The sequence below is a fragment of the Piliocolobus tephrosceles genome, chromosome 7 (genome assembly GCF_002776525.5).
Source record: "Piliocolobus tephrosceles isolate RC106 chromosome 7, ASM277652v3, whole genome shotgun sequence".
Lineage (NCBI taxonomy): Eukaryota > Metazoa > Chordata > Mammalia > Primates > Cercopithecidae > Piliocolobus > Piliocolobus tephrosceles.
The window spans coordinates 99297712-99318017 of NC_045440.1; the positions used below are offsets into that span (position 1 = coordinate 99297712).

The 20306-nt window shown below is 50.8% G+C and overlaps 1 protein-coding gene and 1 pseudogene across 1 annotated transcript; one reads left to right on the forward strand and one right to left on the reverse strand.

Annotated features, from left to right (window-relative positions):
• Positions 1-2143: 2143 nt before the first annotated feature.
• Positions 2144-4885, reverse strand: LOC111520893 (potassium voltage-gated channel subfamily S member 2). Its single transcript, XM_023183990.2, has 2 exons — positions 4593-4885; positions 2144-3980 (listed from the first exon to the last, which is right to left on the reverse strand). Exon 2 carries the CDS (start codon positions 3936-3938, stop codon positions 2505-2507), a length of 1434 nt encoding a protein of 477 aa, XP_023039758.1. The 5' UTR covers positions 3939-3980; positions 4593-4885; the 3' UTR covers positions 2144-2504.
• Positions 4886-18146: 13261 nt separating this feature from the next.
• On the forward strand, positions 18147-19040 carry LOC113224961 (annotated as a pseudogene).
• Positions 19041-20306: the final 1266 nt, after the last annotated feature.

Below are 20306 nucleotides of genomic sequence, written 5' to 3' on the forward strand. Positions count from 1 at the left end.
TTGGGACATTCTCATGCTCAGAAGTGACTAAAGGTCCAGGTGGGCAAGATAATATTATATAAGTATATATGTAAGTATATACGTATGTACAAGAGATGTTAAAAAGATAGTCTCTAAAGCACTTTGGGATTCCTCCAATGAAAGGCACCAGATAAATGCAAGTCATTACCAAAAAGAAAAGTCAAGCTTTCCAGCTTAACATTTGCAAAGGGTAACCACTAGGGTACCTCTTTTTTGGTGGTAAGCCTTCTTGTTTAGAAAAACCTCATGAGAGTGACTGAGTTATTCTGCCTCCTTCCTTGTTTCCACTTTGCATGTTTCCTGGTCAGTGGCCGTGGATACCAGGCTCAGTGACCCAATACCATCAGCCTTGGCAAACTGAACGGTCCTCTTAAGTCTGTACCACCACCTGCCTTCAGTGCAGCTGGGGATGATTCTGTAAATGTTATGCCTTCCAGGGCTGGAAGCATCAGCCAAAGCTAAGCGTTCCATGTGCAAATTCTGAAAAATAGTCCTGCTCCACTGATTCAGTGCCCCATTGCCTCTAAGTCATCTCACTTTTCCTGATGCTCCAGAGACATGGATGTAGACACTAGGAGACAGCCACCCCAGCCTCCCATGAGCCTCCAGTCTGATGGAAAGATTTGAACTGGGAGCTCCAGGACATAAGTGGCTAGTGAATTCATTCAATCAATCACCCACACTGTAGTAGCCATGACAACGACAAGAACACAAAGCCTTCTAAGAAGACCCTTGCCACGCCTCCATGAGGTAAGTATCATCTTCAATCAACTGAAACACAAAAAGACCTCTTAAGAAGAGTCCCAACCTTTGGATGAAAAGCCTGGATAGCTCCATGCTCAGACCCCTGGGTTCTATTGCCTTTTCAAAGATGGAACCTAATGAAAGCCCCCTGGAAAACCATCAGATTACCTTAAAGATGATGGAGAAGAATTATTTTATAGAGGAACCCAGGTTCCCCATCACAATGTTATGTGCTGGTTAACTGAACAAGAGGGGCAGGAGAATTTTGGAGGAGGAAACAGTCATCTACCTTCAATGCAAGTTTAGAAGTTCGAAAGTCTTTTGAATAGCATTAAGCTTTTCAAGTTTACAATTTTTATGACATTTTATGAACTAGCAGTTTTTTATTTTACAACTCTTTCCTTTCTCCTGGCCTCTACCCACTCATCCCCAATGAAAGGCAATTGGAATGCAAGTAAGAACTGCAGCATTTCCGCCCTGGGTAAGCCACACCACCTTCATGCACATCTATATTTTGAGTACATGCTTCCATACCACCAGGTTTCCATGTCATGGCAGGAACTCCAGGGAAAACATAATATATATACAACATACTATATCTCAGAAGCAAAATTATTTGAGTAAATTCTGCTTGGAAATAAAAGGGCTCTCATTTGATGAGCTTTCAGAGCAAGCAACAAAAGTAAGCTACTGCCCTTGCTAGCAACCTAACAAAGTTCACCTCAGGGAGACGATACAACAGTAAACTTCTTTTTAGTTGAGGAAGACAACACAACCTTACTCCTAAACATCTTAAAAAATAAATATTTCCAAAACATGCTAATATCTTAGACACAGCAAAGTTTGGTCAAATGGTCTACATCAGAAACCTCATCCAGAAATACATGTCTCTACAGTCACCCTACGAAACACGGAGGTTTGACCATGAACCAAGGGGCTCAGCCTGCACTGACTTGGCTTTAAGCACCCCACGGTCTCGACTATTTAGCTGAAGCCGCTCTGCCTAACGCATCTGTCCTTAGGGAAAAAATTCAATCTTCGCTACATGTTTAACTAACATTCTCTAAAGAGTGACATTTATGAGATGAACATCAGTGTACATCGTTCTAAAGATGATAGGTGCACCCATGCAAGCCACGGAACTACAGATCATTTATAAAAACAACATACAGACTTGCATTGGTCAAGTGTGCTTAACTTTGCATTCTCTTTGTTTTGGTATTAAAACTAAATGAAAGCAATGAATAAAGAGCTGAGATTTTGTTTTCACATGACTGTGAGCAAAAATCTCATGATATCCTTGCTGACCTCACAGATGCATTTCCAGTGGACAGACTTGTGGGGGCTTTTTGTACAGAACTCACACGACAACCTCAGAAACAGGAGCACAACAACTCATAGACAGTACTGGGCCACAAGCACTAGAATAGCGTACACGATGAACAGAAAAATTAGCATTCTGGGTGTACTCATCTGGCAAAAAGGTGAACATTTTATGCCCACGATGCAAAGACCAGTGAGTGTCATTTCATGGAAAGGTGCAAAGGCATGGTGTCAGACACACCACCCTCTAAAAACGATTCTAAATACTGTAAAAGAAACCTGGGTGCATATCCCATGCATCTCTCCCCTCAGGGGCTGGGCATACTCCTTACACCATAACCATAAGGTGCCTGGCTGTGCCAGAGGCACAAGAGGCAGCTCAGCAATGTGGGGTGGAGGGTGACAAGTCCTCCCAGCTAATGTAGTGAATCATTTAAACTGAGTTCACTTGGTGAGCTCCTGCTCATGTTCGTCAGGCTTGCCATGAGGGATTTAACTTTATGGGCATAATAGTCCCTTAAATTGACTGAAGGGACCTCCTTCATTCCATCTCCAAAGTCACAGCTGCGCATGGCACTCTCAAGTTGCTTTTGGCGCCGGTAAAAGTGGGAGAACTTATTGAAGATCAAGGTGATGGGCAGGACCACCACGAGGATGCCTGCCAAGATGCAGGCAGAGGCAGTCAGCTTCCCTGCCGTGGTCCCTGGGACCACATCCCCGTACCCCACTGTGGTCATACTGACAGTAGCCCACCACCAGCACGCGGGGATGGTGGCCAGGCCCTCGTTCTCCTCCTTTTCAATGGTGTAGGCCACCACGGAGAAGATGGAAATCCCCACGGAGAGGTAGAGCAAGAGCAGCCCTACTTCTTTGTAGCTGTATTTCAAAGTGGCCCCCAGGGAGCGGAGGCCCGTGGAGTGCCTGGCCAGCTTTAAGATGCGGAAGATCCGCATCAACCTCAGGACCTGGGCCACCCTGCCCAAGTTGGCTAAGGTAGGTGTGCTCTCCACCACCAGGTTCACCACTAGAGTTATGTAAAAGGGGACGATGGACATGAGGTCAATAAGGTTTAGGGCATTCTTGAAGAACTTGAGGAAGTCAGGGGCCACAGCAAACCTGGCCACCAGCTCAAATGTGAACCAGGCGATGCCAAAGTGCTCCACGATTTCGAACCTAGGGTCCTCGCCAGGGTTGCCCTGGCTATCAGGGATTTGGAAGTCAGGCAGGCTATTGAGGCACATGGTGATGATGGACCCCATCACCACCAGAATAGACAGGATGCTGAAGACCCTGCTCAGCACTGAGTAGCCAGGGTTGTCCAAGGCCAGCCACAGCTGCCTGCGGAAGTTGCCGAGGGGCTGCCCATCGAACTTGGAGGCGTCGTTGTAGAAGGCAAGGATCTCATCGAAGGAAGACGTGGTGCTCTCTTGGTCACTCTGCTCGTCCCACTTCTCCTGCTCGGGCTCCACTTTGCGACCATGGTAGCTGTAGCTGCAGCAGGAGTCAATGAAGAACTCGTTGATGCCCCAGTACTCGATCTCCTGGCTGAAGGAGAATACGCACAGCTCAGCCATGACGTGAAGCTTGCCGGTGTGATAGAAATGCAGCACGTAGGGGAAGAGCTCAGGGTTGCGGTCAAAGTAGAACTCCCGCTGGACGTCGTCGTAGTCATCGCAGAGCTCCAGAATGGCCTCGCGCGAGTGGCAGAGCAGCAGGCGGCCCAGGCGCGTCTCGGGGAAGCGCAGCAGCGTGTGCGAGCGCAGCCTCCTCTTGAAGCCGCCCACGTTGATGCGGATCTCCCCGTCCTCGACGTTGGCCTCCGACACGTCCCACAGGCTCTGGCCGGTCATGCTGGAGGCACCGGCAGCCCGCGCCGCGCGGGGGCGCTACACCTGGAAGCGGAGGGAACAGCGTCGGCAAGAGGGCCTTGCGCCCCGGCCCATCGCCCCCTCTTCCTACCCATTTCTGGCGGGCCCAGGCCTCCTAGGTGGGTCTTGGGTACTGAAGGGCACTGGGCTGGGGCAAGAGTTTGAGGGGTCTGGCTTCCTCCCAGGAAAGGCTGGGGGTAGGTATGTTTCTATTAGCACGGCTCCACCCCGGGGGTCTCGGTTGGCGCTTTGCGCGTGCGGCGTCGCGTCCCCGCGGCTCTGAGCGCCCAGGGGGCTGCGTGCTGACCTTGTCCATGGGCAGGCCTGGGAGACGCCTCCGCCCGCTCGCCGCAGACAGGAGGGACCAGAGCTGAAATACGCACGGGCAGAGCGGGGCCGACATGGGGGGCGCGTAGCTTTGGGAGGTTGGGGCGGATGCGCTGGAGTCTGGAAACCCGGGCCGGGGAAAGAGCGGGGCGGCCCGGCCTCCCCTGGGTCCAGCTCCCACACCTGCAGCCCCCGCGTCCCCGGCCCAGGTCTCACCGCCCGCCTGGCGCTATGCCCCACGGCCGCGTGCGCTGCGCCTCGCCCGGCGGGGCTGCCCGGGCTCGCCCTGCGCGTTGTGGAAGCGCTTACCTGGGAGCACCGGCGCCCGCGGCCGAGGCCGGCGGGAAACTTCCCCGACCCGCGGGCGAGCATCGCGGCGGTGGCCGCTGCCTGCTGGCGGTGCGTGCGCGGATGCGAGTGTGTGCGCCCGAGTGTGCGCCCGGCGGGCCGGCGGGCGGGGGCCGCCGAGCTTCTCCTCCCGTCTCGGGCCGGGCAAGCCGCCGCCGCCCGCAGCTGCGGAAGGCTCACAGGTGGCTGCGTGGTCCCGCCGCTCGCGGAGCCCCCTCTCCGGATCCGCGCGCCCGTCATCCGCCGAGAGAAGCAGGAGCCCGCGCCGCAGGCGCCCAGTGAACCCGGGCGGGAGCAGAGCGGGTGTGACCCGGCGCGGGCCCTGGGTTGGGCGCGGCGCGGTGGTGCTGAACGGACAGCTCCGCGCGCCTCGGCCACCGCCCCGGGCTCGGAAGGCGCAGCCGCCGCCGCTGCTTCTCTGCGCTTCCCCAGCGCGTCACCGCGACCACCTTGCGCCCCCGGCTGGGCGCGGGGCCGACACCCCTCCCTCCCCCCGCCCATCCCCCGGTGACAGCTGTTATTATCACCACCCCCAGGGCGCAGGCAGGGGGCTGCCTACGGTGACCTTTCCCCGCTGGGTCTGGCGGGAGCCGGGCTGGGAAATAAAGGGCGGCTTGCGCGTGTCCGGGTACAGGGCGGGACCGGAGGAACTCCAGGTTTCCCCTTTTAGGGACCTGAAGAAAAGTTTCCCGAAGCCCGGGGGTGGGGTTGTTGGGGAAAAGGAGCTGGAGGAGAAAACAGGGGGCCGGGAAGTCTGAGGTGGAGCTCGGCTTAGTACGCGGGGGACGGTAGCGCAGGCCGCACAGCGGGGGCGGGAGTCGCTGAGTTCTGGTCTGGAGCTCTGTGTGGGCACCGTTTGTGTCCAGGCCGGTGTGGTGTGCGGGCTGTGCGGGACTGCAGGGCGCTGTGTGTGTGTGTAGGCTGAGGACAGCAGGACTTTTCACTGTGTGTACCGCGTTCTTTAAAATGGGTCCTCTGTCGGATGGGAAGATGCGTCGGCACAGGGGAGCCCTGGGACGTGTGTCAGCGCAGTGTGTGGCATGGGGAACCGTGTGCTGTGTGTACAGTGTGCTGTGTACAGTGTAGTATTCTTGGGACTGTGACGGACTTATGCGTGTGGAATACGTTGAGAGCGGTGTGCGTGCCAACAGTGGGGACTGGGGGGTTCGAGCTGGAGTGGGGACTGGTAGATGTGCTCAGGATCTGCGTCCCCATTCCCAAGAAGACTCGTGGCCCAGATCTGAGCTCTTGGTCTCCTAGGATTGTCCTTAAGGCCCTGCCTACTGGGCTGAGCTGAGAAATGGACCCAGTCCCCTGTGCAGCCCCCTCCCTTTGGTCTTTCTCTGTGGTGTCCACTTGCAAAACTGGAGCACCGTGGGTGTGCGAGCTTAGCAGGGAGCTAGCGTCTACATGTCTCGGTCAGAAGTCCTGGGAATGCCCTTGCAAGGTGGCTCTGGACTCATGGTGCAACCACCACAGCCACAGTGGGAAGCACATTCTTTCTTTACGCAATTCTGGCAATGCCGTCCCAGCTGGAGAGGTACTCTGTGTAGCCCTGGAGGGCTTGGGGCCTCCTTGGTGGACATGGAGAGAACCCTTAATCTGGCTTCGTATGGGAGCTCCTGCATCCAAGTCTGACCCATCCCTGTGCCAGCCACTGGCTTCTGGACATGTGTGTGGGTGTGAATGCAGTGTGTTGCCTGCTGAGAGGGTTTCACACCCATGCCCCTGCAGGCCTCTGCAAATGTGTGTGTAGGCTGAGGCAGCCACATGGGAGAGGGACAGCAGGGTAGTGAGGGCCACACACACTTCCTCTTTGTTGTGTTTGACCTTTCCCCGGGCTTTGGGAAACTTTTCTTCAGGTCCCTAAAAGAGGAAACCAGTCCTCCCGTCTGCCCTACCCCCAAACACATACAAGCCACCCTTTATTTCCCAGTGTGTTTGCGTGTGTGAGAGTGTATGTGTGTGTGTGTGTGTGTGTGTCTGAGAGGGACAGAGGGAGAAAAATCTGATCTTGGTTGTCCTTGTCTTCATCTCCCTTTCTCTCAGGGTCTGTGTTGTGGAGAGCAACCTCATCTAGGTCTGCTGTGTCCATCATTGGAGGTCTGTGGCTCCCGCGCACCTGACTGCAGTCTGGGAGCCCCTGGATCTCCTTCATCCCCATGGGGGTGCTGTGGAGAGAGTGCTGCCCTTGCTGAGGGGGTGTGTGCTTCAATGCATGTGTAATCCCTGTGTCGCTGCCTCTTTCAACATTTTCCAATCCCCTCTCCCACACCTTGGGGGTGATGGTGGCTGCAAGGTGTCCCTGCTGCAGGGGCCTGAGCAGCAGCACCTGGGGGACAGTCTTCATGGGCCCTGTGGCTTTCTCTAGCTCTTAACCCTATCCTTTCACTATGAGCTGCCTGCCTTCTGGCCCCTCCAGAGCTCACAGCCCCCTTCTGCTTCACCGCCACATATCTGTGTGTGCCACATGTCACCAGTGTGACATGAGCCACATTCTGCCACATGTCACCATTCCCAGCCGCTCCCGTTCCCTTGGCCTTGGCTCCTGGCTCTTTTGATTTAGCTCAATGCATAAATCACCTTTTCCTGCTGCATTTTGAGGGTCCTTCCTTCTACACATACTTGAGTTTGATTCCTCGGGGGCTTTCCTCCCTCCCCTGCTTCATGTATCTGCCCGCTTCCTTCTGTTCCTGTCTGTTGTTCTTGCTCCTTCATCCTCTGTGGTCGTGGGAGATTTCACCCATGGAGAGAGAGCCCTCTGCCTTCTGTTTCTTTGTTTCTCCCACATCCACGGCCACTCCACCTGCACACCCGCTCTGTCTGGGCCCCTGAGGCTCTCATCCTCCCATCTCTCTAACAGAGGCCACTCCTTGCCCCTCTCAGCTCTGCCCCTGCTCCTGCCAACCGCCTGACCTCCTGCCTGCCTCCCTCTCTCCCTCCCTCCTGTCCCCTTCCCCAGCTGAGAGAGCTGTGCCAACAGGCTTCCAGCTACACTGGGGCCCTGTGTCTAAGCCTGCCCTTTGATAGCTCTTCCTGTGAGGCTGGGGTCAGGGGCAAGCCCCATGCTCACCTTTCCTTGAATGGCAAAGTGAACTTGGAGCCCACAGGGAGAAGCCCAATGTGGGGCACATCAGTTATTTCTTGGAAAGGCTGAGGCAGAAGCTCTGTGGGTCTGACAGATGCCTTTGCAGAGGGTAAGTGTATGTGACAGGCAGAGCCACTTGTTTATTTCCCAGCCACCGTGCTGAAAAGAAATGGAGCCGTCTCCCTCCTTCTATACTGGGGAAGCTGGCTTTGTTTATGGTTTATTTAGAGGTTTGAGCCCTGATCTTAAAATACAGCCACCTGCTCCAGGCACAGATTGAGGCCTGCCTCTGGGCTGGCCCGGCCTGCTGGGAAGATGGTGAGGGGGTACAGGGGTGCAGGGAGAGGTACCCTGGGAAGGAAGATGAAGAGACCTTAGTCGGTGGCCCAGATCCTTGCACCTGGTCGACTGTTATCTCTGCCTTCACTGCCAATGCTGATCTCTCAGCTGAGCCCACACATCTCAGACAGCTTTTCTCCCCCTGACAGGCGAGGGGGCTGCACTGGCAGCTTGGCTGAGGGAGCTGCCTGACCTACATTCCCCACTGTGAGGAAGAACTGGGTCCTTGACCTTCCCCCTGGGGTCTCAGCACAGGGGTGCCTCCCGCCCTGAAGGACCGGACAGTTCACCTGTGTCCATCCTGCTCCCCACCAGCCATCCTCCCCACAGCAGCCAGAATGTCTTTTAAAAACACAAACCAGGTCATGTCATTCCCTCCTGAAAAGGTTCCAGGGACTTCCCATTGCACTGAGAATGAAAAACACCTCCTAACCGCAGCTCCAAGGCCCCCTACTGTACACTCTGCCCACCTCCCAGACTTCAGCTCACTGCTCTCTTCTCCACCAGCTGTGCTCCAGCTGCATCCCCGCTTTGCTCCCTGTGCAGGGTCTCTGCACTTCCGCACTCCCTGCTTGGCATGATGGTTCACAGGGCAGGCCCCTTCTTGCCACTCAGGTGATTTAAATATCACCTCCTCAAAGAGGCCTGACTCCCCCGTCTAAACTGGAGCCCTTGGTCAGTTTCTCTTGTTGCCTTCACAACACGTATATTAAATAGTTATTGAATACATGATTGGATGATGAATGAATGAGGCCCCGGCTGCTATCATAAGTTATTCTGTGCCAACCGGAGTCTTGGCCCCAACTCCTTCCTCCTGATGTAGCAAAGGGAACTGGATGGGGAGGGGGGTCATTGTGCCTGGAGCTGTGGCTGGAGCCCCCAGGCTCTGGGGTGCTGTCCTGAGCAACTGATCAGCTTAGTAGATCTCAGCTCTAGCTGCACATTCGAATCACCTAGGGAGCTTTTAATTTAGCCAATGCTCCTAGATGCCTTGGGCCTCACACCAGGCTAATTAGATCAGAGTCGCTGGTGAGGAAAACTCAGCATTTCTTAAGCTCCTAAGCAATTCCAGGGTAGATCCAAGGTTGAGCCCCTGAGCAGCCTGACTTTGGGGATGTGGATCGAGAACTGTGTGTCCATGAGTCTGCAGCCCGGCGGCCAGTCTCAGGGAGGGGGCTGCCTCTCACTCAGTTTGGCAGACACCCACTCACTGCTCCAGCTCTTAGGGCAGGGCCTGCCTGTGGTGGGAGCACTGTGAGGGCTGAGTGCCTTTGTGGTCACCTCCCTCCATGCCAGATTCCTAGCCGGTTTCCTGTGCCTGCTTCTCCCAGAATTATTTACCTTGGAGACAATTTGTGATTAGGAACAGTCACAATTTCTCTTCCTCCTTGGAAGAGGATCCCCTCCTGAGCCATTTTGATGTTGATGGTGGAAATGGGGAGGGAGGACAAGGGAGATGGCCAGCCTGTCTGGGTGGCTTTACAGGAGTGAGGGCGCAGGGGCGCTGCTGGGGATGGAGGCAGGAGAGGGAGACCCTGGAACGAAGGAAGCCGGATCTAGGACCCAGTGAAGTTGGAGTAGGGGAGGGGAGGGATTGAGAGGAAAATTGGAGAACAAAGGATTTTAGAAGTTTTGCTGCACGTTACAAATGCAATTCCTCATGAAGTGTTCTCTCAGGAGGCAACAGTAAATGTTTATATGGCTTTTGCATTGTCCCTGGATGCTAGACTGAATTTGTTTTACAGGTGAGTCCTTGCCTGGGCCATTTGGCTTTATCCGCAGAGGCCACTCCCTCGTTTGACGACAGCCCTTCCAGTCCTGTGTGCTCCCTGGAGGCCAACGATGAGGGAGAGAAGGGTACGGTTGTGTGTGAAGGGCTCCTCTAAGAGTCCTTTAATGAAAAGGGGCCCAGATCCTCCACATCTGGCCTGCACAGGACCTGCACCTGTGGGATGGGAGCCCTCAAGTTCCCTCCTCTGATGCCTTCTGTTCCAAGTTCCTTATCCTTGGAGGGCTCTTCACCGGCTCCACTAGGCACTGCTCCTTTGGGGGCCCTTCGCTGAATTCCTCAGGACATCCTGAGACAAGACTAGAATAACTTTTTATTTATTTATTTACTTATTTTTGAGACAGGGTATTTTTCTGTCACCCAGGCTGGAGTGCAGTGGCGCGATCTCAGCTCACTGCAACCTCTACCTCCTGGGTTCAAGCAATTCTCCCACCTCAGCCTCCCAAGTAGCTGGGACTATAGGCACCTGCCACCATGCCTGGCTAAGTTTTGTATTTTTAGTAGAGATGGGGTTTCACCATGTTAGCCTGATCTCAAACTCGTGACCTTTAAAGTGATCCACCTACCTCAGCCTCCCAAAGTGCTGGGATTATAAGCATGAGCCACTGCGCCTGGCCCAAGGTTGGAATAATTAACAAAAGTATGATAAAATTTAAACTTAGAGTCACCACAAGGGAAATGAACAAGAGGACAACATGGCTGCAAAGGTAGGGGCAACCATGTCCCTCCAGGGCCCTTCTCAGCCTCAGGGGTCTGGCCACCTTTCCCCTCTACCCTAGGTCCTCCTGAAGCCCACTGTGCAGAGGTTGAGGCCCAGGGATCCAGAAGCTCCCTCTCCCTCGACCTCAGGCATATCCTCTGCAGTCAGCTGTCTCTCCTCTCCTGAACTTTCCCTGGGAGGCTGACAGCTGAACTGAAGCCTACCCTCTGGGCCCAGTGGGATGCCCGGATCAGAACAATTCACCCTGAGACCCTTCAGTGCATTCAGGGAGTAGAGGAGCCTCAACCACCACCCACCACAGCAGGTGAGCGAGGAAGATGAAGATGGCAGAGAAAATGAAGAGCCAGCCCCGCACCCTGAAGCTAGCTGTCCCAGTCCTGCCCTTAGCCAGGAATCCTTGGGTGAAACATTTACTCTCTCTATGCCTCATTTTCCTCATCTTGAAACCTATGAGAGTCCCACACTCATAAGATTACTGTGAGGATTAAAAGAGTCATTAAAGAGCTATATACCAAGGCCTGACACATAGCAAGTGCTTAAAATGTTAGCAATGACGAGTGCCAATTACTGAGTGCTTGTGATGTGTCGGCCCTGTGCTAAGCTCTCTGCTGGCCTCTTGCCCTCACTTGGGTACTATTATTACCTCATTTAATGATGCCCATTAAGTGGGGTGTTTAGACTCAAACATGTCTCTCTGGTATCCAAATCTGCCCTCTTAACTATCTCAAGTAGGTGCAGGACCAATTAGGGTAGGCTAATTGCTATAACAAACAACCCCCAAATCTCAGGGACTTAACATAATACAGCAGTCCCCCCTTTATCTGCAGGGGATACATTCCAAGTACCCCAATGGGTTCCTGAAACTGCAGATAGTACCAATCCTAGATATTTTTTTCTACATATACATACCTATGATAAAGTTTAATTCATAAATTAGGCACAGTAAGAGATGAACAATAACAAATAATAGAATAGAACAATTATAACAATATGTCAGTGTCACCACTCTTGTGCTTGAGGGCCATTATTACAATAAGGGTGACCTGGACATCACTATGGCCCTGAGACAATTGATCTGATAACCAGCATGGCTGTTAAGTGACTAAGGGGTGGGGAGAACCTGTAGCATGGATTTGGCAGACAAAGGGAGGATTGCTGTCCTGGATGGGACAGCAAGAGATTTCACCAAGCTACTCAGAAAAGCACACAATTTAACACTTATGAATTACGTCCACAGTTTTTCATCGAATACTTTCAGACTTCAGGTAAATGAGACTAAAGAAAGTAGAACCTGAGATAAGGGGGGACAACTGGAAAACAGTGATTTCTTGCTTGTGTTATGGTCCAGTTGGGTGTTTGGAAAGTGTCTTCCCCACATGGTGATTCCAGGATCAAGATCCTTCCATCTAGAGCTCTGCCAGCTCCCAGGGTCCCAGAATCCTTTCCTGGCATCCTCTGTATTAAGCTGAGAGATAAGGGAAGAGACAGAGCATGGACAATGACACAAAGATGTTTTCGAGGCCAGGTCTGAAAGTGGCAAACTTCACCTCTGCACATTTCCTGGCCAGAGCTCAATCATATAAAATCACAGGGTGTCAAGATTATAGGAAGAAGCAGATCACAGAAACTGGAGTCCCTGGCATTCTCTGCTGCTGATGGATGAGCAGAAGCTGGTAGACAACCTGCATCCATTTTTCCCAAGGTGGAGACAGGGGACACAGGAAAGTCCCCATTGCTATCCTTGGCTGGAAGGCCCTCACTCCAGGTCCACGATGCAGCCCAGGATTCCCAGGCTCTCTAGGAGTCCCGGCTGGCACTGAGAAATGTTCTCTTAACCTTCAACAGAACTTTGTTTTCCTTTTCTCAGAACAACGTCTTCCACTGTGAACTTATCCGCACTGCATTTTAGAAGGAGGGTGCCATTCTAGGTTCCCACTGAAGCTGGTGCGGTTTGGGCAGAAGAATGTACTGAGGGATTTTAGGTAGATCACAGACTCTCTCTCTCTCTCTCTTTTTTTTTTAAGATGGAGTTTCACTCTGTTGCCCATGCTAGAGTGCAGTGGCGTGCTCTCGGCTCATTGCAACCTCCACCTCCTGGTTCAAGTGATTCTCCTGCCTCATCTTCCAGAATAGGTGGGCTTACAGGTGCGTACCACCACGCCTGGCTAATTTTCTTATTTTTAGTAGAGACGGGGTTTCACCATGTTGGCCAGGCTGATCTTGAACTCCTGGCCTCAAGTGATCCTCCTGCCTTGGCATCCCCAAAGTGCTGGGATTTCAGGTGTAAGCCACCATGCCTGGCCAGATCACAGACTCTTGGGGCCAGAAGCCAGACTTGGAAGCTACGGAGCCAGGACATACGTGCAGTTGGTGGCAGGATGCTGCAGTCCCAGCACAATGCTGCACACAACACCATGCAGGCACCAAGGCTGGTGGGAGGTTGCTGCTCTAAATGCACTGACTGCATGTCTTTGTCTGCAGGTTGTGGCAGAGTGGAGCACAGAGGGCTTGGAAAAGCCTGGCTGGTGTAGATGGGAGGTAGAAGGCAGGGGGAGTCATAACATGCAAGGGTCTAGATGAGGCAGAATTCACCTAGATGTGGAGTGGAAGCTCAAGGACGCTGCTCCAAAAACCCACCCCACTCCTCCTCCCGTGACCTCTACTCCTTTCCTAGGCTGGGAAGTTGTGAGAAATCTCTCAGGGTAAGATCCCTTTCTGTCCTGGTCTGTTTGTCTTTATCATGCCCAGCTGTCCACCCTAGGACACATTCCAAGCTCCCAAACCTCCTTCAGCTCAGAGGTGCTCACAGCTGCTGCCCCAGCCCTCGCCCTTCTGCTGTGAAAGTGACACCTGCCCACCCACCTACCCATCCGCCGCCCATCGACCCATCCATCCATCCACCCACGTACCTATCCCACACCCTGCATGCCTCTGTGGGCTCCTGTTTCCATGGTTACTTCCAGGGCCTGAGCTGGCTCTGGGTTTTCTGAAAGATTCTCCAGCTTTAGGCTGTTCCCCATGACAGCTTTGTTGCTGGACCCAAACCCTGGATAGCTTCTGAGATACCACGCTGCTTGTAGCTCTCCCTACCCACAGATCAGGCATTGCCTGAAGATTGGTCCATCAAAGTGATCAGCTTTCTGGACCAAAATAAAATCAAGGCTGGATACAGTGTCTCATGCCTGTAATCCCAGCACTTTGGGAGGCCAAGGTCGGAAAATCACTTGAGACCAGGAATTTAAGACCAGCCTGGGCAACATAATGAGACCCCCATCTCTACAAAAAATTTTCTTTTAATTAGCTGGGGGTGGTGGTGCACACCTGTAGTCCCAGCTACTGGAGAAGCTGAGGCAGTAGGATTGATTGCTTAAGCCCAGGAGTTCAAGGCTACAGTGAGCTACAATTACACCACTGCACTCCAGCCTGGGCAACAGAGTGAGACACTGTCTCTAAAAAAATTAATTAATTAAATTAAATTAAAAGCTCTCCACTGCTTGGACAGTGAGGCATTCTGGAAGGAGAATGCCTGGGGTGCTACCACAGGAAAGCAAGTGGAAGTTCCCAGAGATAGGCAGATGCTTGGCTGGGAGGGCCTCTTTGTAATAATAACAAAAGCTAGCATTTATTGGGCCCTTGGTATAAGAAAGGCACTGTTACAAGGATTAACATCTAGGAACTAGGTTAATCATCACAGCAACACGGTGGGGCACAGCTAGGATGATCTGAGGGGGAAACAGGCACAGAAAGGTTAAGTACCATGTTCACGGTTACACAACTCACCAATAATAGAGCCAGGATTCAAGGCAAAACAGGGTGGCTCCAGAAACTGTGTTGGTTTGTTTGTTTGTTTGTTTGTTTGTTTATTGAGACAGAGTCTCACTCTGTCACCCAGGCTGGAATGCAGTGGTGCCATCTCGGCTCACTGCAACCTCTGCCTCCCGGGTTCAAGCAGTTCTCCTGCCTCAGCCTCCTGAGTACCTGTAGTTTGCCACCACACCTAGCTAATTTTTTGTATTTTTAGTAGAGACAGGGTTTCACCACGCTGGCCAGGCTGGTCTCAAACTCCTGACCTCATGATCTGCCCACCTTGGCCTCCCAAAGTACTGGGATTACAGGCGTGAGCCACTGCGCCTGGCCGAAACTGTGTTCTTAAACATTGCATCTACTGCTACTCTACAGCCTTCCACTCCCCCACCCCTAGGTTTCTGGAAGTTTCCCTGAGTCATTTTTTCAAGACAGGAGGTTCCTGAATACCTCCCCAGCACTCAGCTCTGCTCTGAGCCCACATGTGAGAAGCCCCCCTTTCCATTCTAGGCCCACTTGGGAGCAGCTGTCAGTTACTCAGAGGCCTGGAAGGGTCACAGCTGTTCTCAGGAGGAGTCCCCTGGATTCTGCCATCTGGCTGGTCTGTCTGTGGGCTCTGGAGGATTCCCCCAGGACAGAGCCAAGCTGCAGTTTGTCCTTAGAGACCTTCAGGAGGGTGGGAAGAAGCAATCCCATCAGAGAAACCCAGCTGAGGGAAGACACAAGATGTTCCCCACGAGTGACAAAAAGCCAATTCACACCCTTCCCTGCAGCCAAAAAATTAAGCTAATTTTTCATTTCTCTGCTTACGTGTGACTCAACTAAACATAGGCATCTAGGAATGCAAACAATGACTAGATTTTCTAATTTAGGGCAGTTTAATTAAATCTTGCTAAAATGACGGAGGCTCTAGGTATTTTTATCACGGTAGAAAGCTCTGTGATTTGGAAAGAGGAGAGGTGGGGAACACAATGCTAGAAGCACCTCCTCTCCTGGCCCTCTCCCACCTGCACTGTCCTCCCAGGCCTGCCCGGCTGAGCATGTCTCCTGAGAGAAGGAGCGGTCCTCTCTTAGGGTTCTAATTTCCCTTGCTCTTGTTTATATTAAAGGAACTTGTTTCCTTACATTACATTCATTCTAATTAGCTGGGGCTAGAAAGAAAAAGTCCAAATCACTTAGCAAAAAAAAAAAAAAAAAAAAAATTCAAACACAAGATCATTTTGGAGAAAAATTTGGACTTCCCAGAAGTTTAAGGTATAAATATTAAGAAACCAAAATAAAAGATGTCAAAGGTAGAGTCTTCTAGTGCATCTTGCTCATCCAAATCCAGCTCTCAGTCCCCTCTTGGCATATGGAAGGGTAACATTTCCCTGGCCCCTCTTAAGTTTGAAGGAACCATGTGGCTTGCTCCAGTCAATGAGCTGTGACCTGAGGTGACAAGTTGCATATAGGCCAGAGCATTGAATGGCCCAGTTCATGTGAGAGGCTCCAGTGTTTTCTCCCTCTGCTGTGGAAGCACATGTTGACATGATGGTGCCCCAAGGTCAAAGCACCCTGGATCTCTGAGCTACCCCATGGAGTACAAGTGCCCTGGAGTCTCTGGAGCCTGAAGCAGACTTTGTGCATTCAGCTGGGTCACATCACTGAGATTTGAGGGGGACTGGCTGTCTCCTATGGCAGAATCTCTCTTACCCTGATGAACAAATAATGCCTTTGTAATAATCATTGTACAACAATACCATATTATTTTAATTATATCAGATTACTTTGTAATTTCAAAAAATAATCTGTTCAGTTTAGTCTGGAATAGGACGAAGTTTACTTTTACTGGGTCTACAGAAAATTGTTGGAGAACATGTTTAACCTATTAAAGCAAACTTCGTGTTCAGATGACGGCTTTAAAATTTACCCACATTTCAGGGTAAAGATAATGGCAGCCTCTTGGAAGAACAGGGGTCAGAATGAGAGTGGGATTATATTTCTCAGAGAATTGTGGTTACAAGCACGTCCATGAGTGGGAAGCGGACTCTTAGGAGGGAATAGAGATGGAGTGGTTGGGAAGGAGATGAGAAGATGTCTGAAGAATTTTAAGAAGGTTTTCTGCGTGATGTGCTGCCACATCAGGAAAGCACTCATTATAATGTCTTAGATAAGGTAATGCTGACTGCTATCATAAACAAAAGCATCGTGGCTCAGACGTGCTAGAATTTCACTTCTTATTCACATAGAGTCCATCTTAGTTGATTTGTGCTGCTATAACAAAATACCCGAGACTGGACAATTTATAAAGAACAGAAATTCCTCATCATTCTGGAAGCTGGGAGGTACCAGATCAAGGTTCTGGCAGGACTGGTATCTGGCGAGGGCTGCTGTCTGTTTCCAAGATGTTAGCTTGTTGCAGCATCCTCCAGAAGCAGAGACGTTGTGTCCTTATATGGTGAGAGGGTGGAAGAGAGTGAACTCACTCTACTGAGCCCTTTTATAAGAGCCTAATCCCATTCATTCTGGTTCAACCCTCATGATTTAATCACCTCCTAAAGGCCCCACCTCTTTATCACATTGATCATTAAGTTTCAACATGTGAATTTTGGGAGACACATTCAGACCACAGTAGAGTCCAAAATATTTGTTCTAAATTAGTGGGCATCTCTCCTACAAGTGATGATTCAGGGACTGGGCTCCTCCCCATCTTCAACACATCCTTCCGATAGTGCAGAGCTCACCTACATCAAGCCAGAAGAAGGAGAAAGTGAGTGGAGATGGATACAAGATGTTCTTGTAGTCTAGGCTCAGAAGTGGCCCACATCATACCCACTGTCATGTCATTGGTCAGAACACAGTCACATGACCAATCCTAGTTGCAAGGGAGGCTGGGAAATTTATCTACCTGTGTGGCCAGGAGGAAGAGGAATCAGGTTGGGTGAAGAGCTAGCCAGTTTATGTCACAAAAGGTCCCCACTGTTTCAGAGTTGGATTTGAATATGCTTTAGCATGCAACCCAATGTGGAAAGAGCTACAAATGGACCCAGTTTTGTGTAGGTTCTATTTGTGGGGTGGAGGGATGAGTGGGATTTTGCCTAAGATGCAATCTTATGTTTCTTAGATTAAAATAATAATCATGACCTGACTCACAGAGACAAGTTCTGGGATTGCCAAGTTGTTGGAATTGTGATACAAACAAGTGTAGGTGAGTCAGTTACAAGCACCGAATAGCATGGGAAAGCCTGAGAGGAAATGGTAGGCCCTACTCTGATGTCAAAATTACTCTTTTATCTTATTTTATTATTATTATTTTTGAGACAGAGTCTTGCTCTGTCACCCAGGCTGGAGTGCAGTGGCACGATCTTGGCTCACTGCAACCTCCACCTCTCAGGTTCAAGCAATTCTCCCACCTCAGCCTCCTGAGTAGCTAAGAATACAGGCATGTACCACTACGCCTGGCTAACTTTTGTATTTTTAGTAGAGACGGAGTTTCACCGTGTTGGCCAGTCTGGTCTGGAACTCCTGGCCTCAAGTGATCCACCCGCCTTGGCATCCCAAAGTGTGGGGATTACAGGCATGAGCCACTGCGCCTTGCCAAAATTACTCTTTTAGAGAAGAATATGGTTTTCAGGTCTCAGCACCACTCAGGGAATCAAATAAACACAGGGCCCTGTGAACCAGTTAAATGGAGGATGCCTACGAAAACTCCCTCTTAACACACCATTACTGGCTTGGGCGGCCCCATCTGGGAGGGGTTTGTGGGTGAACCCGGGGCTCCCGCCCACCGAGAAGATGGATGACGATGGGCTTCCTCTCATGGAGTCAGGCATGACCTGACCAAGGTGCCAACTCTTCAACAGAAAAGAACTGTGACTTTTCTAAACCAATTTGTGGTGCACACTGTACAGTTCCTCAACTACTTTTCTATGGTTTGTGAGGAGAAACTGGCAGACCTTTCTCTTTGTATCCAACAAATTGAAACAACTCTCAACATTTTAGACACAAAGTTGTCATCTATCTCTGACCTAGATGATGTCACAGTTGAAGTATCTCCTTTAAGTGTTACTGGTATCACAAATGGACTTCAGCACCTTCTGAAGCCACTTCAGAGCAGTTACGGAACAGTACACAAGACTCTGGACCCCAGGAAAGTGAGGGATCAGCAGGAAACAGCTTAACTGTAGTCAAGGATCCAAGATATGCCAGAGATCTCAAAATGGTTCAAGTAGGTGTACCAGCAATGGCAATCAGAAACAAAATTAGGTCGGGCGTGGTAGCTTGTGCCTGTAATCCCAATACTTTGGGAAGCCAAGGCAGATGGATCACTTGAGTTCAGGAGTCCAAGACCAGCCTGGCCAATATGGTGAAACCCTGTCTCTACCAAAAAATACAAAAAATAACTGGGCATGGTGGCACACGCCTGTAATCCCAGCTACTTGTGACGCTGAGGCAGGAGAATCACTTGGACCTGGGAAGTGGAGGTTGCAATGAGCCAAGATTGCGCCACTGCACTCTAGCTTGGGTGACAGAGTGAGATCCTGTCTCAAAACAAAAACGAAAAAAAAAAATGATATCAGAAGGACTAGACCCAGATTTTCCTGAGAGGCCAGATGTTCCAGTGCCTGATGGTGACAGTGAGAAATTACAGAAGAAAGTTCAGATAACGAATCTTCTTTTAGTAACTAAGCTTAATTTTGATAAGAATTACATACGCATGTGTAGGGATACATTTATGTTCTATAAGAGAGAGAGCGTGAACTCTAACGTTTAGTCATAAAAACATCAAATGACCACATATGTGTCCACCACTGAGCTTCTGTGTTAAAAAAGTAAAGCATTTATAACCTAAAAAACAAAAACCTTCTCTCTTGAGATTGCAAATTGGACATTAGCACATCAATCCCAATAGATATGCAACTAAGAAGCAGAAGCTTTGTGCAAGGAATGAGGCGATCAATGAAAAGGATAGTTGCACTAATCCACATTGTTGCCCTGCTCTAGCTGGGACCAGCTCCCCTGGAGCACAACAGCTACTGTAAGGTTGGCAATCAAGTTGGCTTTGAAACTGTTTATACAAGCTGATTGCTACTAGAAACATAAGAAATTCACAGGAAGTTCCACGCAAGGAACCAGAGAAAAGGGCTTTGAGCTGTGTTAGCAGCTCCATTTGAAGATTTTAGGGGTGGTATGCAGCAAAGGCAGAGGAAAGATGTTGTTAGATGAGGACCTTAACAATGGGGACTGTTTGCAACTCTAACGCCGCCGGATGTCTGATCTAGTGGCCAACCACCTCACTGCCCTAGAGACAGTAGAGGGTAGAGAGGAGGTTAGCTAGGATTTATGTATTTAATTCACAAGTAGGAATCTGTTACTGGCACAAATGTTTTCCTGTGTTGTGGTAGGAGGAGCTACTACTGCAGACAGCACCACGGGAGCAATCGAAGCTAGCTTGGATAATGAGAAGCACTTGGATCAATCCTTGCGGGAGACAGATCAGCAAATTTTGGCAAAGAGTGGTTGTGCAATTTGAGAGCTGATTTTAAACTGGAAGGGCCTTTTGAATTCCCTGTGTTGATGTGGCTAATCAAGCCCAAAGAAAAAAAGAGGCAAAATGGCAGCTTCTACAAGTGAGATGGAATACTTGAGTTTAAACTAGGGCAGCAGGGTGGTTTGGGGGCCACTGTATCTTAAGCTGAGAAGCAAGATGAATGGGAGAGCAGCTCCCCGGTCCCACTCAGGGGACACCTCAGATCCAGCCCAGGACTTAGTACCCCCTGATTTGTCCCTTGAGGAGTGATGTTGGTCACACATAAAGCATCTCTCAGGCCCCAGCATAAGTGAGGTAGTGTCATCCCCCCGGTCACATTGAATTTTGGAGTAAGTAACTTGTGTTTTATTTGTGGCAAGAAACAACATTTTAGCTTGTAACTTGGAGGAAATGTGGTCTGTGGA

Excerpts from the sequence above, each read along its gene's own strand:
- LOC111520893 (XM_023183990.2), bottom strand. The coding sequence starts at position 3,938 with ATGACCGGCCAGAGCCTGTGGGACGTGTCGGAGGCCAACGTCGAGGAC.